Source organism: Salvelinus alpinus, chromosome 25 (genome assembly GCF_045679555.1).
Source record: "Salvelinus alpinus chromosome 25, SLU_Salpinus.1, whole genome shotgun sequence".
NCBI lineage: Eukaryota > Metazoa > Chordata > Actinopteri > Salmoniformes > Salmonidae > Salvelinus > Salvelinus alpinus.
The window spans coordinates 12,157,143-12,180,991 of NC_092110.1; the positions used below are offsets into that span (position 1 = coordinate 12,157,143).

At 43.3% G+C, this 23,849-nt stretch overlaps 1 protein-coding gene across 1 annotated transcript; it reads left to right on the plus strand.

Annotated features, from left to right (window-relative positions):
• The first annotated feature begins 328 nt into the window (after nucleotides 1–328).
• On the plus strand, nucleotides 329–23,849 carry LOC139553365 (mitochondrial ribonuclease P catalytic subunit-like). The gene is made up of 7 exons (XM_071365619.1): nucleotides 329–1,619; nucleotides 1,729–1,776; nucleotides 1,951–2,083; nucleotides 12,900–13,007; nucleotides 22,513–22,661; nucleotides 22,883–23,078; nucleotides 23,237–23,849. The coding sequence occupies exons 1-7, from the start codon at nucleotides 667–669 to the stop codon at nucleotides 23,366–23,368; spliced, it is 1,719 nt and encodes a 572-aa protein (XP_071221720.1). The 5' UTR covers nucleotides 329–666; the 3' UTR covers nucleotides 23,369–23,849.

Below are 23,849 nucleotides of genomic sequence, written 5' to 3' on the forward strand. Positions count from 1 at the left end.
TGGATAGCTACTTCTTACTCAAAAATAAAGAAGTAACGTTAACTAGCTATTCAGGTTTCTATTAAATTTGCCTAGCTAGATACTTAAATAAACACAACCAATATATGGATGCAGCAAACCATTCATGGAGGATGCCAATCTTCTTTTCAAAACCTCTTTCCACACTAACTTATCGTTTGACATTTTACTTCTGTTTATTCGTAATAACAGGAAAAGTAGCTAACCAAAGTTATGATAACTTCTAACTCCAGCGTCTCTAAAATTTCTAAACAATCGTAGCTCGCTTGGGATTGGTCGGCTATCGACGTGACCTCTGAACTGCAATGTCACATGATTGTGACGTCATAAAATGCGACTTTCTGATCACAGGCATGCCTTCTTCTGCAGGTGAATACTCCGTAAAGTGTTATTTAGCTACATTTATTTAGCCAAATTATCATCCAAAACAAGTGCATGTAGATATTGGGCCTCCTGACTCCTTATCGAAATAATAAAACCGGCAAGCTGGTTGTTTGTTTATAGGCAATGTCAATTAAAGTCTCTAGCTAGCTAATTAGTTTGAACCTCATTTCTCATTTCTGACTTCACTTGACTGTTTTTTGTTTTCAACACAGACATGAGACAGCACATCTGACAGTGTACAGTAGTAGTATATTGTTACTAACTATGAGCTCCCTCCTGATATTAAAAACAAGAATATGTCTGAAATACATTAGCCCACTGTTTAATCCAAGCACTGCTGGCTTTACTCCCCTGAATAATGTGATTAGCAAGCTATCAGTTAGTTCCAGACTTTTATGCACTAAAGGAGGGAGTAGACATGCAGGTAACAACAGGAAAGACGACAGACAGAGGGAATTCAATATCAGAGAGAGGCTCTCTTTTCCCAAGTCAGTGTTTGCTGCTGGGACAGCCAAGAGAACTGCTGAATACCAAAAGAAGAGGGCTGAGGAGGAACCAAACTTCCCCAGAAAGAACAAGAGAGTGGAACCCCCAGACCACCCTCTCACTGCCTCAGAGTGGAAGAGCCTAAAATTGACTTCACCGAATCCTGATCGCTTTGACATCCGGATGATGTCATCAATGCTGGCTGATGGGACAGACATTAACGTGGCCAAGTCCCTGCTGGCCTATGTTGCCATGGATACCGGTACGCTGTCTTACGAGCTGCTACTGCGGTACCTCACCCTGTGTGTCGGCAGCGGCCACCACTCTGAGGTGTTTGACATGTATGATATCATGAGGAGCCGGTTCAGGACATTAGACACTGGAGCCTCCAGCCTGTTCATAAAGGGCTTCAGCAGGACAGAACGCTGGAAGGAGGCGCTGACCATCCTGGAGAACATCAAGAGGGCCATCACGCCATCACCGCGTAACTACGGCGATACCATCGCTGGGGCGGTGCTGCATGGTGACGGTGACACTGCCTGGGCCCTGTATGCTGAGCTGATGGAGAAGGGCCTCATTCCCAACCAGGAGACATGGCAGGCCCTGTTCCAGTGTGGTCTCTCTCATCAGGGCCACGAGGACGGGCTGCAGTCCATCCTGCTCCATATGAGGGACAACCAAATCTATCCCGAGGAGACTCTGGCTAAAGATATCAAAGCTTGGTTTGAGAGGTAAGTCCTGAATATAGGTTACTAAACAGGCCTACAATCACACAATGTTATTGGGACAAAGCATGGGCTGTGCCTATTTTGGTTTGATTATGATATCTTCTCCTGCCAGTCTTCCAGAACAGAAGTGGATTGGCAGCTGGTCCCCCGTAGACCCCAGGTAACAACAAACTTTATTTTCATTTTCTTCATTAAACCATTAGACCTAATGAATTTAGAGTTTGAATCAGCACTTCATACACTACTTCTTCTACTTCTATTCGAAATCTAGATGGCTGGAAAATGTAAATTCTTTATTACCCTCTGACCCTGTTACCTTTGCCTTTTTAACCAGGGGAGTGTGTCGGAGCTGCCAGGCAGAGCTGGAGTCCATCCAGCTGAGTCGGGAGGAGTACGCCCAGCTCAAAGACAGGGTGATGGGGGATGTGATCCAAGGCAGAGACATCTTCAATAAGACCACTCCAGAGGTTTGGGAACCTCTTTTTCTTAGTTTGTCTCCCTCTTGTCCTCTGTCTCTGCATTGATAGTGTCCACACACATTATGCAAATTGTCTACACTACAGATCAGCTTTATGTAATTGGTCAGCCAATCCTTTTGAGTACAGTTGGTTGTAATATAAACGCAACATGCAACAATTTCAAAGATTTTACTGAGTTACAGTTCATATAAGGAAATCAGTCAATTGAAATAAATGAATTTGGCCGTAATATATGGATTTGACTGGGAATACAGATATGCAAATGTTGGTCACAGCTACCTTAAAAAAAAGGTAAGGGTGTGGATCAGAAAACCAGTCAGTATCTGGTGTGACCTCCATTTGCCTCATGCAGTGCGACATATCTCCTTCACATAGAGTTGATCAGGCTTTTGATTGTGGCCTGTGGAATGTTGTCCCACCTCTCCTCAATGGCTGTGCGAAGCTATTGAGCCGTGCATTATCATGCTGAAACATGAGGTGATGGCTGCGAATGAATGGCATGACAATGGGCCTCAGAATCGCGTCACGGTATCTCTGAATTCAAATTGCCATCGATAAAATGCAATTGTGTTCGTTGTCCGTAGTTCATATCTGCCCATACCATAACCCCACCACCACCATGGACACTCTGTTGACACAACTTTGACATCAGCAAACCACTTGCCCACACGATGCCATACACACGGTCTGCGGTTGTGAAGCCAGTTGGACATACTGCCAAATTCTCTAAAATGATGTTGGAGGCAGCTTATGGTAGAGAAATTAACAATCGGTTATCTGACAACAGCACAGGTGGACATTCCTGCAGTCAGCATGCCAATTTCACGCTCCCTCAAAACTTGAGACATATGTGGCATTGTGTTGTGTGACAAAACTGCACATTTTAGAGTGGCCTTTTATTGTCCCCAGCACAAAATACACCTGTGTAATGATCGTGCCATTTAATGAGCTTCTTGATATGCCACACTTGCAGTGGTGTAAAGTATTTAAGTAAAAATACTTTAAAGTACTACTTAAGTAGTTTTCTGGGATATCTGTATTTGACTTTACTATTCATATTTTTGACTACTTTTACTTCACTACATTCCCAAACAAAATTATGTACTTTTTACGCCATACATTTTCCCTGACACCCAAAAGTACTTGTTACATTTTGAATGCTTAGCAGCACAGGAAAATGGTGAAATTCACGCACTTATCAAGAGAACATCCCTGGTCATCCATACTGCCTCTGATCTGGAGGACTCATTAAACACAAATGCTTTGTTTGTAAATGATGTCCGACTGTTGGAGTGTGCCCCGTCTATCCATACATTTTAAAAACTAGAAAATTGTGCCGTCTGGTTTGCTTAATTTAAGGAATTTGAAATGATTTACACTTGTACGTTTACTTTAGTATATTTTTGCAAATGCATTTACTTCTGATATTTAAGTATATTTAAAACCAGATACTTTTAGACTTTTACTCCAGTAGTATTTTACTGGGTGACTTTTTCACTTTTACTTGAGTCATTTTCTATTAAGGTATCTTTACTTTTACTCAAGTATGACAATTTGGTACTTTTTCCACCACTGCACACTTGTCAGGTGGATGGATTATCTTGGCAAATGAGAAATGCTCAATAACAGGGATGTTAGAGATAAATAAGTGAGATGTGAGATAAATGTGAGATAAATAAGCTTTTTGTGCTTATGGAACATTTCTGGGATCTTTTATTTAATCTCATGAAACATGGGACCGACACTTGACATGTTGCGTTTATATTTTTGTTCAGCGTGTAGTTCGACAGCAGAAAATAGTTGAGTACAATGGCCACTAGATAGTGCTAGTGTCGTATCAAAACAAATCTGCACATGTGAATTCAACGACAAGCACTGCAGATTTCTCCACATGCACACATTGAGAATTGCACAAGAAATGTGAAAAACCTATGGCAAAGTTTTATTTTGGATTGAACTATTCCTTTGATGTTTTGGGGCTACATTTTTTAAATATTGGTCAAACTTTTCAGCCATTAAATGCAGTGTTTCATGATTCAGTGTTGTTCAGGGCTGATCTTGCTTTACTCTTAGGGTTTGCTGTTGTTTATTAGTGGTTTATCTCCTGAATTAAACAAGATATTTTGCTGCATGAGGGCCAGTTGTATGAGCTTGGGGGTCTACTGATTAAAATAGCAAGTCGTCCTTCAAGGGATCAGGCCTGTTCCACAATTAGATGAGATGATGGGGATTTCCAGTTGCAGAACATGTATCTCCCCGTCTCTCTCTCTGCATCTGCACTGAGCCCGCTTTTAGAGTCAGTCAGCACAGCCACACATTTCAAACATTGGTAAAGGCTGGTCAATATGTAAGTGACAAAATACATTTGACCCTTTACTGGCGAAGACCCGTTTCACCTCATTGTAAGGCTATTTGATGATAGCTGCTTGTAGGCTCTTCTCAGGTCAAAATAAGTGTACTGTAACTAGCTTACCTCAATTTGTCATTGTCCTATATGTGGTCATTTATGTTTAAAGTTAAGACTTTCTGGAACGTGGACGTGCCTTCTGTTTCCTGCTATGATGATCACAGGCCGTGTTAGGAGTGTCAACAGTTTGGCCCACATTAGAATATAGTTGAATAGCCCTGTCATAGCCCTTCTAAGGATAGCCGTTCCACTCCCTATTTAATCTTGTTCTTGTGACTGACAGGGTTTGAACCAGGGCTCTTGCATGTCACAAGACTTTGTTAGTAGAGCTGGGACAATAAACCGAAAATGATCGACACCGTCCATATCTTTCACTTATTGCAGGCATTTTGCTGATATCGTTCATTACGGTAAGTAGCCTATACCATAGAAATGTAAAGTTTGAAATTAAATATGTTTGCTGATATGGCTGATTGTTAATGGGACAATTGATGGCCACAACCATCAAACTAGTTGTAGTAGTTTAAAGGATAATAACAAACAAAACAATTGCACATTGTTATAAACATATCGTTCTATTTATCGTTATCGCATCAATTCAGGCAGTTGATCACAATATGGATTTATACCCATATTACCCTGCTCTATGTGTTAGCCCACTTAGCTAAAGCCTATAGGGATCCGTTCATGAGTTTAATGTAAAGGATGACACATTGCTTGCTTAACGAGTACCGCATCCCCCTGATTCAGCTCATACTGAGACTCGAACACAGGACCTCTGCCTTGCAAACATACTTGACCACCCTCCTGAAGTGTTGCAACCCACCAAGGTATTTAAAAAGGCCTTCTTCAATTGCACAAGGGTCGAAGCTTCAGGCTTATGAGTGTGTTTCACAGATCCCTATCTGCTACGTTCACCCCCTAAACTCACTCCACAGCGACCCCAGTTGTTGAACCAGCGCATCTGTAGATCCAAGTCCAGTGGCACCATTGTAAAGGACATCACGTTGACTGCTTAGCGAGTACTGCTTCCCCCTGATTCAGCTCATATGGAGAGGCCTTCTAAAATTGCGCAGACTGAGGAGTGAGTTTCACAGATCCCAATCTGCTACACTAATACAAGTATTCAAGATCCAGCAAGGTTACTCATCAAAAGAGCGTGGTTTGGTGATCCATGCTTATGTGATGAGACCCTTGCCTGAGACCTGAAGACGTGTTAGTTTGACATGTGTTAGTTTGTGTTAGACGTGTACGTTTAAGTCTCCGGCAAGGGTAGTCATTATAAGGTTAACATGTTTCTGACTGTGTTAGCCTATTGAGCTAAAGCTTAGGCATTGGTCCTGTGGCTTGGATGGGTCTCTTCAAGGAGTAGGTCAAAAGGGGTTGAAGTGTAACACAGGTGGATCAGTGACCATGTTTGTGTGATGAGTAACTTGTCTGAGACCTGAAAAGTTGCATTGTCTGGCACACAGGATATCTGGGTTAGAAAGCGCATCAGTCAAGCTAATTCCGGTCTCAGGCAAGGTTGCTCATCACATGCATGGAACACCAAACCACCTCTGTTGCACTCTCATTGAATGGGGTGCAGAGATCCTTCTGCTTCTGTTTGCCACAGAAAGTGTTGTTGTTGTGCAGTACTTTTAGACTTTTCCTCAAGTAATATTTTACTGCTTGACTCACTTCTACTTGAGTCATTTTTTATTGAGGTATCTTTACTTCTGCTCAAGTATGACAATTGGGTACCTTTTCCACCACTGAGAACTACTGTGTTAAATCTGTTTTGGCTTAAAGGGATAGTTTTTGATTTTGGCAATGTGGCCCTGTATCTACTTTCCCAGAGTCAGATAAACTTGTGGATGAATGTTTTGTGTCTGTCGAGTAGGAAGGAAGTTAGAGGTAGTTTCACAAGCCAATGCTAACTAGTGTTAGCGCAATGGGAACTATCCTTTATAGATACTGTAGCATGGGAAATATAATTTTTGTACAGATGTACAAAGCATTAGGAACACCTTCCTAATATTGAGTTGCACCCCTTTTTGCCCTCAGAACAGATTTACTTTGTCAGGGCATGGACTCTACAAGGTGTCAAGTGTTCCACAGGGATGCTATCCCATGTTGACTCCAATACTTCCCACAGTTGTGTCAAGTTGGCTGGATGTCCTTTGGATAGTGGACCATTCTTGATGCACACAGGAAACTGTTGAGTGTGAAAAACCCAGCAGCGCCTGGCACCTACTACCATACCCCGTTCAAAGACACTTAAAACTTTTGTCTTGTCCATTCACCGTCGGAATGGCACACATACACAATCCATGTCTCAATTGTCTCAAGGCTTAACAATCCTTCTTTAACCTGTCTCCCCCTTCATCTACACTGATTGAAGTGGATTTAACAAGTGACATCAATCAGGGATCATATATTATCTGGATTCACCTGGTCAGTACGTCATGGAAAGAGCAGGTGTTCCTAATGTTTTGTACACTCAGTGTATATTGTATAATAAAGTGATATGCTATTTCATGGCAGTTTATTTGGGAAATGCAATTTCCTTTGATTACTCAATTGCATGTCAGGATGAACTGTAATACATTGTTAAGTCCCTGTTCTGAGCTGTAATCCCTCTTTGTTGCTTTAGGTAACACTAGTCTTGTTTATATCTGGGCATAGCTTGGACATTTTCTGGCCTGCTGCAGTCATATAAGCTGCACAAAAGAGTTTCACATTTCAACCCTCAACAGGCTCTCACATGAGTGACCCTGGAAAGTCCCTGTGTGTGTGTGTGTGTGCGTGTGTGTGCTTGCGCTGACTCTAACCCCCCATGGTTACATGAGTGAGTAGTTTATGATGTGAAACCAGTGTGAGGCACTGAAAAATAACGCCCTCGGTCCTGGGGCAGGAGCTTTGCTCCTATGCAGCATTGGTGTTTTCTTTGCAAGGTTCAACTTCATTGTAAAGTCTATCACATGAAAGAGTGCAAGAAAAATGCATATAGAACAAATTGAAAAGCAACGGTACCATTTTTTATTAAATCATTTTGTCTATGATTCACAGATTAAAATTAGAACCCACTCGGTATGGTTTGTCTGCGGTGCAGCACTGCTTTATATTAGCCTATTTCTCGCTCTGTCCCAGTTAATACTTTCAGAGGTGAATTCCTAGAATAAGCATAACATAGTCTTGCACTGAGAAGTAAGATATTATTGTTGCTCTGTAACTAACCAGGATATAAAGGGCAACATTTTGCAGCAGGTTGACAGGGAACACCCTGGCTTGCAGGGTTTTAGAATATAGACCCAGCCATAGAACATAACATAACAACCTGTTCCTCGCGCTTTAGACTAGAGGGAGATGACAGACCGGTGGAACAGCCACATGTATTTTTATCTACAATTTTTGTTTTGGGAGGTTGGATTGAATACAGTTATGTGGAATGTCACTGTATAGCCTAATGCTATTAAGATATCAAAGCAAATGTTATTTGTCACGTGCTAAATACTACGGGTATAGGATTTACCATGAAATGATTGCTTGGATGAGGTATTTCAGATAGATACAGTGCATTCGGAAGTATTCAGACCCCTTCCCCTTTTCCACATTTTGTTACGTTACAACCTTATTCTAAAATTGATTAAATATCGTTTTTCCTCATCAATCTACACACAATACCACATAATGACAAAGCGAAAACAGGTTTTTAAAACAGTGCATGTCAGAGCAAAAACCAAGCCATGAGATCGAAGGAATTGTCCTTAGAGCTCCGAGACAGGTTTGTGTTGAGGAACAGATCTGGGGAAGGGTACCAAAACATTTCTGCAGCATTGAAGGTCCCCAAGAACCTTCCAAAAGGATAATCATCTCTGCAGCACTCCACCAATCAGGCCTTTTTGATAGAGTGGCCAGCCTGAAGCCTCTCCTCAGTAAAAGGAACATGACAGCCTGCTTGGAGTTTGCCAAAAGGCACCTAAAGGACTCTCAGACCATGAAAAACAAGATTCTCTGGTCTGATGAAACCAAGATTGAACTCTTTAGCCTGAATGCCAAGAGTCATGTCTGGAGGAAACCTGGCACCATCCCTACGGTAAAGCATGGTGGTGGCAGCATCATGCTTTGGGGATGTTTTTCAGCGGCAGGGACTGGGAGACTAGTCTGGATCGAGGGAAAGATGAACGGAGCAAAGTACTGAGAGATCCTTGATGAAAACCTGGTCAGGACCTCAGACTGGGGTCGAAGGTTCACCTTCCAACAGGACAACGACCGTAAGCCCATAGCCAAGACAACGCAGGAGTGACAAGTCTCTGAATGTCCTTGAGTGGCCCAGCCATTGCCGGAACCTGATCGAACATCTCTGGAGAGACCTGAAAATAGCTGTTGGGTGACGTTCCCCATCCCAACCGGCCAGAGCTTGAGAGGATCTGCAGAGAAGAATAGGAGGAACTCCACAAATACCGTGGCAAGATTGTAGCGTCATACCCAAGAAGACTCAAGGCTGTAATCGCTCCAGAGGTGCTTCAACGAAGTACTGAGTAAACGGTCTGAATACTTATGTTAATGTAGATTTTTTGTTGTTGGAAAAAGTCAAGGGGTCTGAATACTTTCCGAATGCACTGTATGTACATGAAGCAGGGTAAAGTGACATTATCTGGATATATAATAGTAAGAGTAAAATGAAGAACAGAGTAGCAGCAACATATAGTGTAAGAGTGTATGTTTGTGTGTTTGTTTTGTGTCGGTTTGTGTTTGTGTGCTTATGTAGTGTATGTGATTGTGTTTTGTGTGAAAGTGTCAGTGTAGTGTGTGTATATAGTGTGTATATATAGTCTTGTGAGTTTGCATAGAGACAGTAGGTTCCGGGCAGATAGTCCGGGTAACCATTTGATTAACTATTTAGCAGTCTTATGGCGTGGGGGTAGAAGCTGACCACATTTAAAATACCCAAATGCGGGACAACAGGATGATTTTGCTGGACAGTGTAGTCTGTCTGTGTGACCCCCCTCAACCTTTTTTTTCTAAATTAGTAGTGTTTGAATTTGTTGATTAAATGTGGAACCTGATTGTTTGGTTGTGGGACACGGGACCAAGTACCAAAATGTAAGACTGTCCTGCACAATCTGGGACATGTGGTCACCCTACTGTGCAGGTGTGAGTGGGCCATGTTAAGTCCTTAATGATGTGGAAGGCAAGGAACGTGAAGCTCACGACCTGCTCCACTACAGCCTGATCGATGTGGATGGGGGCGTGCTCTCCCCTCTTTCTCCTGTAGTCCTCGATCAGCTCCTTGGTCTTACTAGCGTTGAGGGAGAGATTGGTGTCCTGGCACAACAATGCTATGTCTCTGACCTCCCTGTAGGCTGTCTCATTGCCGTCGGTGATCAGGCCGACCGTTGTGTTGCCAGCAAATTTGATGATGTTGTAGTCGTGCGTGGCCACACAGTCTTGGGTGGATAGGGAGTACAGGAGTGGACTAAGCACACACCCCTGAGGGCCCCCCATGTTGAGAGTCAGCGTGGCAGAGGTGTTGTTGCCTACCTTCACCACCTTGGGCCAGCCCGTTAGGAAGTCCATGACCCAGTTGCAGAGGAAGGTGTTCAGTCCCAAGGTCCCCAACTTGGCGATGAGCTTGGAGGGGACTATGGTGTTGAACGCTGAGCTGTAGTCTGAACAACATTCTCACATAGTTTTTTCCCCTCTTGTCCAGATGGGAGAGGGCAGTGTGAATTGACATTTTGCGTCATCTGTCAATCTATTGGGGCGGTATGCGAATTGGGCTGGGTCCATGGTGTCTGGGATGATGGTGTTGATGTGTGTCATGACCAGCCTTTCAAAGCACTTCATAATTACAGATGTGAGTGCCAGGATGATTACAGTATTTTAGGCAGGTTACCTTGGAGTTCTTGGGAACTGGGACAATGGTGATCAGTTTGAAGCATGTTGAGATTACAGACTAGGACAAGGAGAGATTGAAATTGTCTGTGAAGTCGCAGTACTGAGGCGCCACTACAGCCTGGGGTTCGATCCCGTGACCGAGAGCCCCATAGGGCGGCGCACAATTGGCCCAGCATCGTCCGGGTTAGGGGAGGGTTTGGCTCATCGAGCTCTAGCGACTTGAACTAGTACTTGTCCTCTTGCTCAGTTGTGCACCAGGGCCTCTTTCTATTCTGGTTAGAGCCCGTTTGCGCTGTTCTGTGAAGGGAGTAGTACACAGCATTGTATGAGATCTTCAGTTTCTTGGCCATTTCTCGCATGGAATAGCCTTAATTTCTCAGAACAAGAATAAACTGATGAGTTTCAGAAGAAAGGTCTTTGTTTCTGGCCATTTTGAGCCTGTAATTGAACCCACAAATGCTGATGCTCTAGATACTCATTTAGTCTAAAGAATGACAGTTTTATTGCTTCTTTAAAATCAGCACAACAGTTTTCAGCTGTGCTAACATAATTGCAAAAGGGTTTTCTAATGATCAATTAGCCTTTTAAAATGATAAACTTGGATTAGCTAACACAATGTGCCATTGGAACACAGGAGTGATGGTTGCTGATAATGGGCCTCTGTACGCCTATGTAGATATTCCATAAAAAATCTGCCGTTTCCAGCTAGAATATTCATTTACAACATCAACAATGTCCACACTGTATTTCTGATCAATTTGATGTTATTTTAATATACAAAAAATTAGCTTTCTTTCAAAAACAAGGACATTTCTAAGTGACCCCAAACTTTTGAACGGTAATGTAGGCTCCTTGGTGATTTAGACATTTTATTGGTTCCAGACAGTATTGCAGATACGCAGTTGATAAAATTGTTTCTCAGCATTGTCTCCTTTTTCCATGTGGAAAACTCAGTTATGCAAGAACAATGAAGAAGAGCCATCAAATGTAAAATCATCTCTCCCTACCAGGGAGAAACTCTGGAGAGATGCAAAGGTGCATCCTATCAAGTGTAACTGGGTGGGTGCCATGCTGTGCTCAGCTAAACCCATTCCCTCCACAATGGAACTAGAGTGGAGATCCATTGTCTCTGACTCCATCAAAAATGACATCTAGGCACAAGTCACGTGGCCCTACAACCTCTGGGATTTCCCAGTTCTTCCAGTCCCATTGTGTACCTCAACTCGCCATGACAACTGCTAGTGCTGCAGGGGAGCAGATAGAAACACAACAAGCTGTGTTAATAAGGTAGAGGTGAAGTAAAGGGGAAAGTAAGCTCGTCCCCAGGCTATTAGTTAACAAGATGTATGTGAATGTCTATGGCCTGAAACAGGGCCTGAATGTTTCTTCAATACTTAATGTCCTTTAGTTGCAGAACTCGTTCTCCCTTCTGCACCACAGAGGGATTCCCCAAATATTATTCCTCTTTCCGTCCCATACAGATGTCTCATTGCGATGCTGTTGCTTACAAAGCTTTAGCTAAATTTGCTACAGTTTTTTTTATTTTTTTTCTCAGGTGTATACAGTACTTTACGGTTGTTCTGGTGGACTTTTAGGTTTGTATTGGGGGTGTTAGGGGATTTTTCAGGCTCTTTGCTAGCAGAGACAAAGAAGTGAAAGTACTGGCCTGTTCCATGGGCTACAGTATTGTATAATGGACACTTATACCACATTATTTGTTGGTTTGTAGGCTGTAGTTGGTCTGTCTTGTTGCATTCTCAGGGAACATGGTGAATATATTGGCATCTATATGTGATGAAATTAATAAAAATATATATGTCGCAATCCATTTCCCCCCATTTTTTTCATCACATATAGATGCTAATATATACACCATGTTTCCTGAGAACGCAAACAAGACTGACCATGTATGTCGCAATCGAGAAAAAAGTATTTACCAAACTCATAACGTTCATGTGTCAGTGGATCTCTATTTCCTATGTACTAAGCAGCAGTGACAGCAACATGAGACCTATGCATACATGCAGTGTAGAATGTACATGATAGACAGACAGACAGGTGGAGGTGTGGCCTGGGTTGGCATGTGGCCTATCCATAAATTCTGCACTGTACTGTGTACTGCCAGATTTATATCTGGAGCCAGTCCAGGTTCCCATTGAAACGGAAACAATGAAAGAAAAACAAGAGCGAGAGGGAAGTCCTGGCTGTCGAGTTAAGTAAATATTGACCATGCCATGTTTGATTTAGCTTGCCCTGCTACTGAAGTTCATCCTTGTTATGTACAGACCAGCATGCATCCTGAGCTGGTGCTCAAGACTTTCGAGTATTTCTTTGTGAATAAGTATGTGAATTTCCCACCCCCTCATAGATCACCTGATAGCTGTGAGACATTTCATTTAAAAAATATTAAATATAATATGGACTTGGCATGCACAAACATTTCAAATGGAAGCATAAAACATTCAACCACATAAACCGGAAGCTTGGGTAACCAAGTGTTTCTCCCTCTCCTAGGAGCTGGAGAGCTTCAAGAACTTTGTCAAGCGGAAGCCGGCCTTTGACGTGGTCATAGATGGACTCAACGTGGCCAACATTGGCATCAAAGGGAACCAGTCGCAGACGGTGAGTTCTCTGCGAATGTAAGTCCAGAATACATCATTGTCATGCCTATTTTCGCAAGCAACAGACCTGCCAAACTCACTGGAACAACAATCACAGTGTATGAAATGTTCTGAGTTGGCACCATTGATCTGACATGTAAGGATGTGGTGTTGATTAGTGATGGGGGGGACGATAGTTACATTTTGGGATAATATTTGATGTAATTTTTTTACCCCCAATTTTGTGGTATCCAATTGTCTGATTGCTGAAACACGACCCAACCAAGCCGCACTGCTTCTTGACACAATGCCCGCTTAACCCGGAAGCCAGCCACACCAATGTGTCGGAGGAAACACTGTAAACCTGGCGACCGTGTCAGCGTGCATGCGCCTGGCCCGCCACAGGAGTCGCTAGAGCGCGGTGGGACAAGGCCATCTCTGCCGGTCAAACCCCTCCCCCCTCCCGGACGACGCTGGGCCAATTGTGTGCCGCCCCATGGGTTTCCCGGTTGTGGCCTGCTGCGACAGAGCCTGGACTCAAACCAGGATCTCTAGTGGCACAGCCAGCAACTGCGATGCAGTGCCTTAGACCACTGCACCACTCGGGAGGACGACGGGGATATTATTTTTGACGATATATTGTACTGTTCTGACAATATCGCAGTATCATTTTTGCGGAAGTTGGCTGTATCTGCACCAAAACTCCAGTATTTTTCCTTCATAGCTTATTCTCCATCTTCTTTTTAAATAGGGAGACAATTCGTTTTCAGCACTTTTATTTTATTGACTGATCAACATTCCGTTTATCGTGGCTCTCTATTGTCCCTCTGCAGCAGACATATGGTGAGCAATATGTTTAGAACATCAAATCACAATAAAATCACTGTCCCGAATCACTATATATATACAGTGGGGAGAACAAGTATTTGATACACTGCCGATTTTGCAGGTTTTCCTACTTACAAAGCATGTAGAGGTCTGTCATTTTTATCATAGGTACACTTCAACTGTGAGAGACGGAATCTAAAACAAAAATCCAGAAAATCACATTGTATGATTTTTAAGTAATTAATTTGCATTTTATTGCATGACATAAGTATTTGATCACCTACCAACCAGTAAGAATTCTGGCTCTCACAGACCTGTTAGTTTTTCTTTAAGAAGCCCTCCTGTTCTCCACTCATTACCTGTATTAACTGCACCTGTTTGAACTCGTTACCTGTATAAAAGACACCTGTCCACACACTCAATCAAACAGACTCCAACCTCTCCACAATGGCCAAGACCAGAGAGCTGTGTAAGGACATCAGGGATAAATTGTAGACCTGTACAAGGCTGGGATGGGCTACAGGACAATAGCCAAGCAGCTTGGTGAGAAGGCAACAACTGTTGGCACAATTATTAGAAAATGGAAGAAGTTCAAGATGACGGTCAATCACCCTCGGTCTGGGGCTCCATGCAAGATCTCACCTCGTGGGGCATCAATGATCATGAGGAATGTGAGGGATCAGCCCAGAACTACACGGCAGGACCTGGTCAATGACCTGAAGAGAGCTGGGACCACAGTCTCAAAGAAAACCATTAGTAACACACTACGCCGTCATGGATTAAAATCCTGCAGCGCACGCAAGGTCCCCCTGCTCAAGCCAGCGCATGTCCAGGCCCGTCTGAAGTTTGCCAATGACCATCTGGATGATCCAGAGGAGGAATGGGAGAAGGTCATGTGGTCTGATGAGACAAAAATAGAGCTTTTTGCTCTAAACTCCACTCGCCGTGTTTGGAGGAATAGAAGGATGAGTACAACCCCAAGAACACCATCCCAACCGTGAAGCATGGAGGTGGAAACATCATTCTTTGGGGATGCTTTTCTGCAAAGGGGACAGGACGACTGCACCGTATTGAAGGGAGGATGGATGGGGCCATGTATCGCGAGATCTTGACCAACAACCTCCTTCCCTCAGTAAGAGCATTGAAGATGGGTCGTGGCTGGGTCTTCCAGCATGACAACGACCCGAAACACACAGCCAGGGCAACTAAGGAGTGGCTCCGTAAGAAGCATCTCAAGGTCCTGGAGTGGCCTAGCCAGTCTCCAGACCTGAACCCAATAGAAAATCTTTGGAGGGAGCCGAAAGTCCGTATTGCCCAGCGACAGCCCCGAAACCTGAAGGATCTGGAGAAGGTCTGTATGGAGGAGTGGGCCAAAATCCCTGCTGCAGTGTGTGCAAACCTGGTCAAGAACTACAGGAAACGTATGATCTCTGTAATTGCAAACTAAGGTTTCTGTACCAAATATTCAGTTCTGCTTTTCTGATGTATCAAATACTTATGTCATGCAATAAAATGCAAATGAATTACTTAAAAATCATACAATGTGATTTTCTGGATTTTTGTTTTAGATTCCTTCTCTCACAGTTGAAGTGTACCTATGATAAAAATTACAGACCTCTACATGCTTTGTAAGTAGGAAAACCTGCAAAATTGTCAGTGTATCAAATACTTGTTCTCCCCACTGTATATATATATATATATATATATATATATATATATATATATATATATATATATATATATATATGAAAAAAAGGAACCGTCCCTTTTTCAGGACATTATCTTTCAAAGATCATTCGTAAAAATCCAAATAACTTCACAGATCTTCATTGTGAAGGGTTTAAACACCGTTTCCCGTGCTTGTTCAGTGAACCATAAACAATTAATGAACATGCACCTGTGGAACAGTCATCAAGACACTAACAGCTTACAGACGGTAGGCAATTAAGGTCACAGTTATGGAAACTAAGGACACTAAAGAGGCCTTTCTACTGACTCTGAAAAACACCAAAAGAAAGATGCCCAGGGTCCCTGCTCATCTGCGTGAACGTGCCTTAGGCATGCTGCAAGGAGGCATGAGGACTGCAGATGTGGCCAGGGCAATAAATTGCCATGTCCATACTATACTCTGAGACGCCTAAGACAGCGCTACAGGGAGACAGGACGGACAGCTGATCGTCCTCGCAGTGGCAGACCACATGTAACAACACCTGCACAGGATCGGTACATCCGAACATCACACCTGCAGGACAGGTACTGGATGGCAACAACAACTGCCCGAGTTACATCAGGAACGCACAATCCCTCCATCAGTGCTCAGACTGTCCGCAATAGGCTGAGAGAGGCTGGACTGAGGGCTTGTAGGCCTGTTGTAAGGCAGGTCCTCACCAGACATCACCGGCAACAACGTCGCCTATGGGCACAAACCCACCGTCGCTGGACCAGACAGGACTGGCAAAAAGTGCTCTTCACTGACGAGTCGCGGTTTTGTCTCACCAGGGATGATGGTCGGATTTGCGTTTATCATCGAAGGAATGAGCGTTACACCGAGGCCTGTACTCTGGAGCGGGATCAATTTGGAGGTAAAGGGTTCGTCATGGTCTGGGGCGGTGTGTCACAGCATCATCGGACTGAGCTTGTTGTCATTGCCTACAATCTCAACGCTGTGTGTTACAGGGAACATCCTTCTCCCTCATGTGGTACCCTTCTTGCAGGCTCATCCTGACATGACCCTCCAGCATGACAATGCCACCAGCCATACTGCTCGTTCTGTGTGTGATTTCCTGCAAGACAGGAATGTCAGTGTTCTGCCATGGCCAGCGAAGAGCCCGGATCTCAATCCCATTGAGCACATCTGGGACTTGTTGGATCGAAGGGTGAGGGCTAGGGCCATTCCCCCCCCAGAACTTGCAGGTGCCTTGGTAGAAGAGTGGGGTAACATCTCACAGCAAGAACTGGCAAATCTGGTGCAGTCCATGAGGAGGAGATGCACTGCAATACTTAATGCAGCTGGTGGCCACACCAGATACTGACTGTTACTTATGATTTTGACCCCCCCCCTTTGTTCAGGGACACATTATTCAATTTATGTTAGTCACATGTCTGTGGAACTTGTTCAGTTTATGTTTCAGTTGTTGAATCTTATGTTCATACAAATATTTACACATGTTAAATTTGCTGAAAATGAACGCAGTTGACAGTGAGAGGACGTTTCTTTTTTTGCTGAGTTTATATAGCATTGTGTGAATCACAAATCATATCGTATCGGCACGTAAGTAACGTGATAATATCGTGAGGTCACTGGCAATTCCCAGCACTACTAGTGATGTGGCTTCTGCATTGCAATTATACTGCAACCTATCTACAGTAGCTATTAGAATCTAATGCACATGCACAGCTGGTGTTACCACTTCCATTTCAGTGTGTTTAGGTTCATACTGACTCACTGTTAGTCTCACTCAGTCTTCCACACTAACCAAACCACAGTTAGCGTCAATCAAAAGCAATATCCCAATGCAGGGGATGTTTCCTAAATCTGAACTTTTTTACTACTTGAGTGGTCGAGCATCAGTCATCATCATGAAAGCAAATACTCTCGAACATCTCAGACTTGGGTTGAATCGGTGGGAGAAAATTACTTTTTCCCCCACTGATGACTAAGGCTGGAATCACTGTCAATATTACGAATTCCTAGTAATGGAATATAAAGGGTGCCTATCTTGTATTTGTAACTCAGTACAATTAAGTAATTCTGGACAGGATGTACGGTATGTCTGCTCCCTCTCTCCGGTTGCTACTAGGGGATGATATAGTGCACAGCACAGCCACGCCAGCATGTATAGACCCCTCGGAAAGAGCCAAATACAAATATCCGTCTTGAATTCCAATGAAGTGAATAAGTTGTAATGCCAGTCCACATAAGTTACCCATGTGCTTCCCCCACTTGAGACACAGAGGAGATGGCATTGTCACAGCTGCATGGTGCTGTGGGAGGCTGTTAACAAATGACAACACTTTTTCATGTGGGAAAGATGGGTATATTTTTAGTGCTGTGTATATTTATTTAACCATGGGCTCATAGCCGAAGAAACGCACACAGTATTATATCTGTGCTCTGTAAGCAGAACCCTCAGTCACCACAGAGTCTGGCCAGCAGTCTGCCATGCATACACAAACACACACACAGTGTGAATAATCCCTCCACCTCCCCACAGCTGTTTAGCATCTCGTTTCTCTGACAGGTGAGCTAAGCATTAGTGAGGAGCAGGGGGGACTGTGGCCTCAGGGCACTGACTGCATAGAGTAGATATGAAAAACCTGCTCCCAGCTTTCAAATACAGCAGTTCTGTATTTGTATAAATGCAGCACAAGTAGCTTTGTTTCAGCACACCTACAGACCCTGATGCATTATTGAGGGGATTTATCTTCCATTGTAATATGACTAAAATCAGTATTTGTGTATTTGTGGTGCTGACTTCTGTCCTAGTTATCAGCTAAAGTTCACATCTCCCCAACCCACTCGTCTGCATTCTCAACCACATCAGACAGACATACATGTCTGAGTTTTTGCATGTGTGTGAAACTATGACTCTACCAACAGATATTTGCACTTAGTTATTATACTGAACAAAAATATAAATGCAACATGCAACAATTTCAAAGATTTTACAGTATTTCACATGACTGGGAATACAGATATGTATTATTGGCCACAGATACCTTAAAAAAAAAAGGAAAGGGCTGTCCGGGATGACCAAGCAGGCAACGAGAGACAACTTATTAGGGTGCAAACAATATAAGGGTCAGTAACGGTGTGTGGGTAAATTCACTGGGGAAACCAGAAAAAAAGCCATATTATAACATATATGTTGTGATAATTGCGTTGTTTGCTCTATAACCTGATAATTCATATGCCTAAAGGCAGACAGTAAGAAGACAGTGGCAGAATAAATTCAACCATACCTTTATTTTATCACAAAACCGGATAGCAACCTCTGTCTGGTTTAGTCTTCAAAAGCATATTGCATGTAACAGACCGTTACATGACCTACAGCATGGTCAAGCAAGTTAATGTTTCCGACATTTTCGGGCCACAAAACAACTATTGATTTAGAACCACAGAGAGTTACCGCAAGTCTCAAAGAAAACAGGAGCTGCCTCCACTATTCCAGCACCATTTCAACATAATCAAATCACCTCTGCTTAGTCTAATACAGTGACAACTAAAAGATACCAAAACAATTTAGCCCAATCAACGTAAGCTGAATATGATGTGGCTGCCCATGGTTCTGATTTCTGTGTGTGTGCGTGCTCGTTTGTGCAGAAATAAAAATATTTTAACGTTGACGAAACGGACTATCACTCAGTCATTAGGTACACGCTTTTATTTTTTGTTATCCTAGGCTACCTGGCTAAAATGCTTGCTCGCTAGCCTAACTTACATTCATGGGCAACGTTAGCTAGTTAACATTAGCCTTCTACATACATATGTTACAGTGCATATTGAACTTCCATCCTCTCAGGCCAGGGGCACAACAATGTATGAATTAGTGGTTGGATCAGAATCACCGTTATAATCATTGGCCAGTATGGAGAATGGGGTGAACAGAGAGTTGGTATTTCCCAACGCCCCGCCTGAACCCTATTTTAAGCCTGGGATTCCGTTTGGGCCTCCTTTACCAGAACACCGCGGCATCCATGCTCAAGACATGAGGCTGTTAAAGCCCATTTATGTTTGATCCAAAAATGTGGTCGGAGGCTGTGTGGATGGTGTGACGCAATAGCGGAGCCTCCGAAGGCACGCAGAGGCCAAATCGAGCTCTGTACGGCATCGCTGTGCGCCTCTTAAATGTTGTAACAATGTGGAAAGCTTCGTATAGCTCCGCATGACATGATTGGTTGACGGTAGGCGAGTGTGGGAGGTCCTGTATAAACACAAACTCACATCCTTGACAACAGCTCTGCACTGCTCAGCGAAGCGCACAAAGTATGAATGCCCTGACTTCTGCAGAGGCCGTATCACCGTAAACGCGGCACGATAAATGCAAACGTCAGATTGACCATGTAACGCCGTTAAGACTGCTGGGACACGGAGGTAAAACTAGACATTACATTGAACTGTGACTATTTGCTTGAGAATGGTTAAATGATAAAGTTAGAGAATTGAGTTAAATTATACCAATGACTGTTACCACGTAAACTATGGAGCATGAACTCAACATATAAACAATGATAGCAAATGTCAAACAGTATTTCTGCAATGAAGTTATGTATGGGATATAAGAAACAAGCTATGTGTCACGTCATCATTTATATATTATTTGTATCGCCATATACAGTATATAGTGCAAACTGAGTACATAAAATGAAAGGAATATTTGTTAGGCAGGGGTTTTTACTGTGTGGCTCGTGGTGCGGCTGTCACAGGTGCATGGATCAGAAACCTGTCAATATCTGGTGTGACCACCATTTGCCTCATGCAGCACAACACATCTCCTTTGCTTGGAGTTGATCGGGCTGTGGCCTGTGGAATGTTGTCCCACTCCTTTTCCTGAGCAAGGCAGTTAACCTACTGTTCCCCAGGCGCCGAAGACGTGGATGTCGTTAAAGGCAGACCCCGCACCTCTCTGATTCAGAGGGGTTGTGTTAAATGCGGAAGACACATTTCATTTGAAGGCATTCAGTTGTACAACTGACTAGGTATCACCCTTTCCCTTTTAATGGCTGTACGATGTTGCTGGATAATGTTGGGAACTGGAACACGCTGTCGTACACGTCGATCAAGAGCATCCCATATGCAGGCCATGGAAGAACTGAGACATTTTCAGCTTCCAGGAATTGTGTACAGATCCTTGCGACATGTGACTGTGCATTATCATGCTGAAACATGAGGTGATGGCAGCAGATGAATGGCGCGACAATGGGCCTCATGATCTTATCGTGGTATCTTTGAATTCAAATTGACATCGATAAATGCAATTGTGTTCGTTATCCGTAGCTTATGCCTTCCCATACCATAACCCCACTGCCACCATGGGACACTCTGTTCATAACGTTGAAGGCAGCAAACCACTCACCCATATGACGCCATATACAGCGCCTTCGGAAAGTATTCAGACACCTTGACTTTTTCCACATTTTCTTACATTACAGCCTTATTCTAAAATGGATTAAATTGTTTTTGTCCCTCATCAATCTACACACAATATTCCATAATGACAAAGCAATAAGTGTTAAGAAATGTTAGCAAATTTATATAAAATATCACGTTTACTTAAGTATTCAGACCAACGTAAGTATTCAGACCGTTTACTCAGTACTTTGTTGAAGCACCTTTGGCAGTGATTACAGCCTCGTCTTCTTGGGTATGACACTACAAGCTTGGCACACACAGTTGGGGAGTTTCTCCCCTTCTCTGCAGATCCTCTCAAGCTCTGTCACGTTGGATGGGGAGCATTGCTGCACATCTATTTTCAGGTCTCTCCAGAGATGTTCGATCGTGTTCAAGTCCGGGATCTGGCTGGGCCACTCAAGTACATTCAGAGACTTGTCCCGAAGCCACTCCTGTTCTGTCTTCGCTGTGTGCTTAGGGTCATTGTTCTTTTTGGAAGGTGAACCTTGCCCCAGTCTGAGGTCCTGAGCGCTCTGTAGCAGGTTTTCATCAAGGATCTCTGTTCTTTGCTCCGTTCATCTTTGCCTCAATCCTGACAAGTCTCCCAGTCCCTGCCACTGAAAAACATCCCCACATTATGATGCTGCCACCACCATGCTTCACTGTAGGGATGTTGCCAGGTTTCAGGCCATCTTGGTTTCATCAGTCCAGAGAAACTTGTTTCTCATGGTCTGAGAGTCTTTAGGTGCCTTTTGCCAAACTCCAAGCGGGTTGTCATGTGCCTTTTACTGAGGAGTGGCTTCCGTCTGGCCACTCTACCATAAAGGCCTGATTGGTGGAGTGCTGCAGAGATGGTTGTCCTTCTGGAAGGTTCTCCCATCTCCACAGAGGAATTCTAGAGCTCTGTCAGAGTGACAATCAGGTTCTTGGTCACCTCCCTGACCAAGGCCTTTCTCCCCCAATTGCTCAGTTTGGCTGTGCGGCCAGCTCTAGGAAGAGTCTTGCTGGTTCCAAACTTCTTCCATTTAAGAATGATGAAGGCCACTGTGTTCTTGGGGACCTTCAATGTTGCAGTAATGTTTTGGTACCCTTCCCCAGATCTGTGCCTCGACACAATCCTGTCTCGGAGCCCTACGGACATTTCCTTCAACCTCATGGCTTGGTTTTTGCTCTGACACACTGTCAACTGTGGGACCTTATATAGACAGGTGTGTGCCTTTTCATGTCCTATCAATTGAATTTACCACAGATGGACTCAAATTAAGTTGTAGAAACATCCTCAAGGATGATCAATGGAAACAGGATGCACCTGAGCTATTTTTCAAGTGTTATCGCAAAGGGTCTGAATACTTATGTAAATAAGGTATTTCTATATTTTAGTTTTAATACATTTTCAAAAATGTCTAAACCTGTTTTCAATTTGTCATTATGGAGTATTGTGTGTAGATTGATGAGGGGGAAAAATCAAATTAATCCATTTTAGAAAAAGGCTGTAACGTAACAAAATGTGGATAAAGTCAAGGCATCTGAATACTTTCCGAATGCACTGTATGTGATGATGACTAATTGTGTTGGTGTTTCTATGCAGCTCCTGGAGGTGGTGTCGGAGCTTGAGCGCCAGGGCCTGGTCATCCTGGTCCTGGGGAGGAAGCACATGCAGCGGCCCTCACGCAGCTGGGACAGACATGACATGAGCTTGGTCCAGCAGAAGGCCCACTGCTTCTTCACTGACAACATGTGAGTTCAGCCCTATGTGTCTTGCAAACCATAGCTTTCTGGTAGATCATTCATATCCATATTATAAGAGTACAGGTCACTCTTGCAAAAGAGACTTTATCTCATTGAGAATAACTAAAGGCTGAAAGAAAAAATATGTTTTTGTGCAATACATTGGCTAAAGTAACCAATGTGGATTCTTTGGGTTTGTTTGGATGTTGACACCTCTGGTTGTTTGTCAGTTCTGAGGATGACCCTTTCCTGCTGTATGCCACACTGCACTCTGGGAACCACTGCAACTTTGTTAGCCGGGACCTGATGAGGGACCACAAGGCCTGCCTGCCAGACGGTGCCACCCGACGCCTCTTCTTCAAGTGGCAGAGAGGCCACCAGCTGGTGCTGAGCAGCTACACCCCAGGAAAGAGAGTACGATTCCAGGTGAGAGTAACAGGGAGATAGAGCTTGCTTATTTATTACACATCAATGCATAGTATAGTATCTGTTGTCTACATGAGGACCTAAAAGGCACATTGATAAACAAATAAATATGACGTGTATGTTTATTACAATTCTTGTATTCTGTACATTTTTTCCAGCGGATATTAAGTTATGACACCATTGTCCAGACAAATGGAGGCTCCTGGCACATCCCCTATGATGAGAATGGGGCAGAGAGATGCACTTATGAAGTTCCACAGAAGTGGCTGTGTCTTACCAAGGCAAAATAAGGACCCACTTAGAACTGTTTGATCTTCACAAACCTGTCAATACAGTGTTCGTTAATGAAACTATAGCATGTGGAAAAGAATAAAAGACGGAAAAAAAAGTTTTGTACTTTTCTTGTAGTCCTAGAATATCTTTTTCAAAATGCATTCAGTAAACCAAGAGGTGTCTAAAACAACGTTTGTTGGATTGACCCAGACATCAACTACTGTTCCTAAACCAATTCCGTGATCATTATCTTGCATGTTTTTTCCTCAGTAGTTCTGTTTTCAGTTTGCAACTTTTATACACATTTACTTGTTTACCAACACAATGTCCCGAGGGTCGAGTGCAGGATTTGAACGACATATTACCATCTTCTCTGGAGAGCAGACTCAAAGTCGGTTAGTATGGGATAGTTCTGAAGAAATTAAAATACCAACTTGCCCAGTCATTATTGTAGCCAAACTATAGTAGGTAGCTAACGTTAATGATATCTAACCTAGC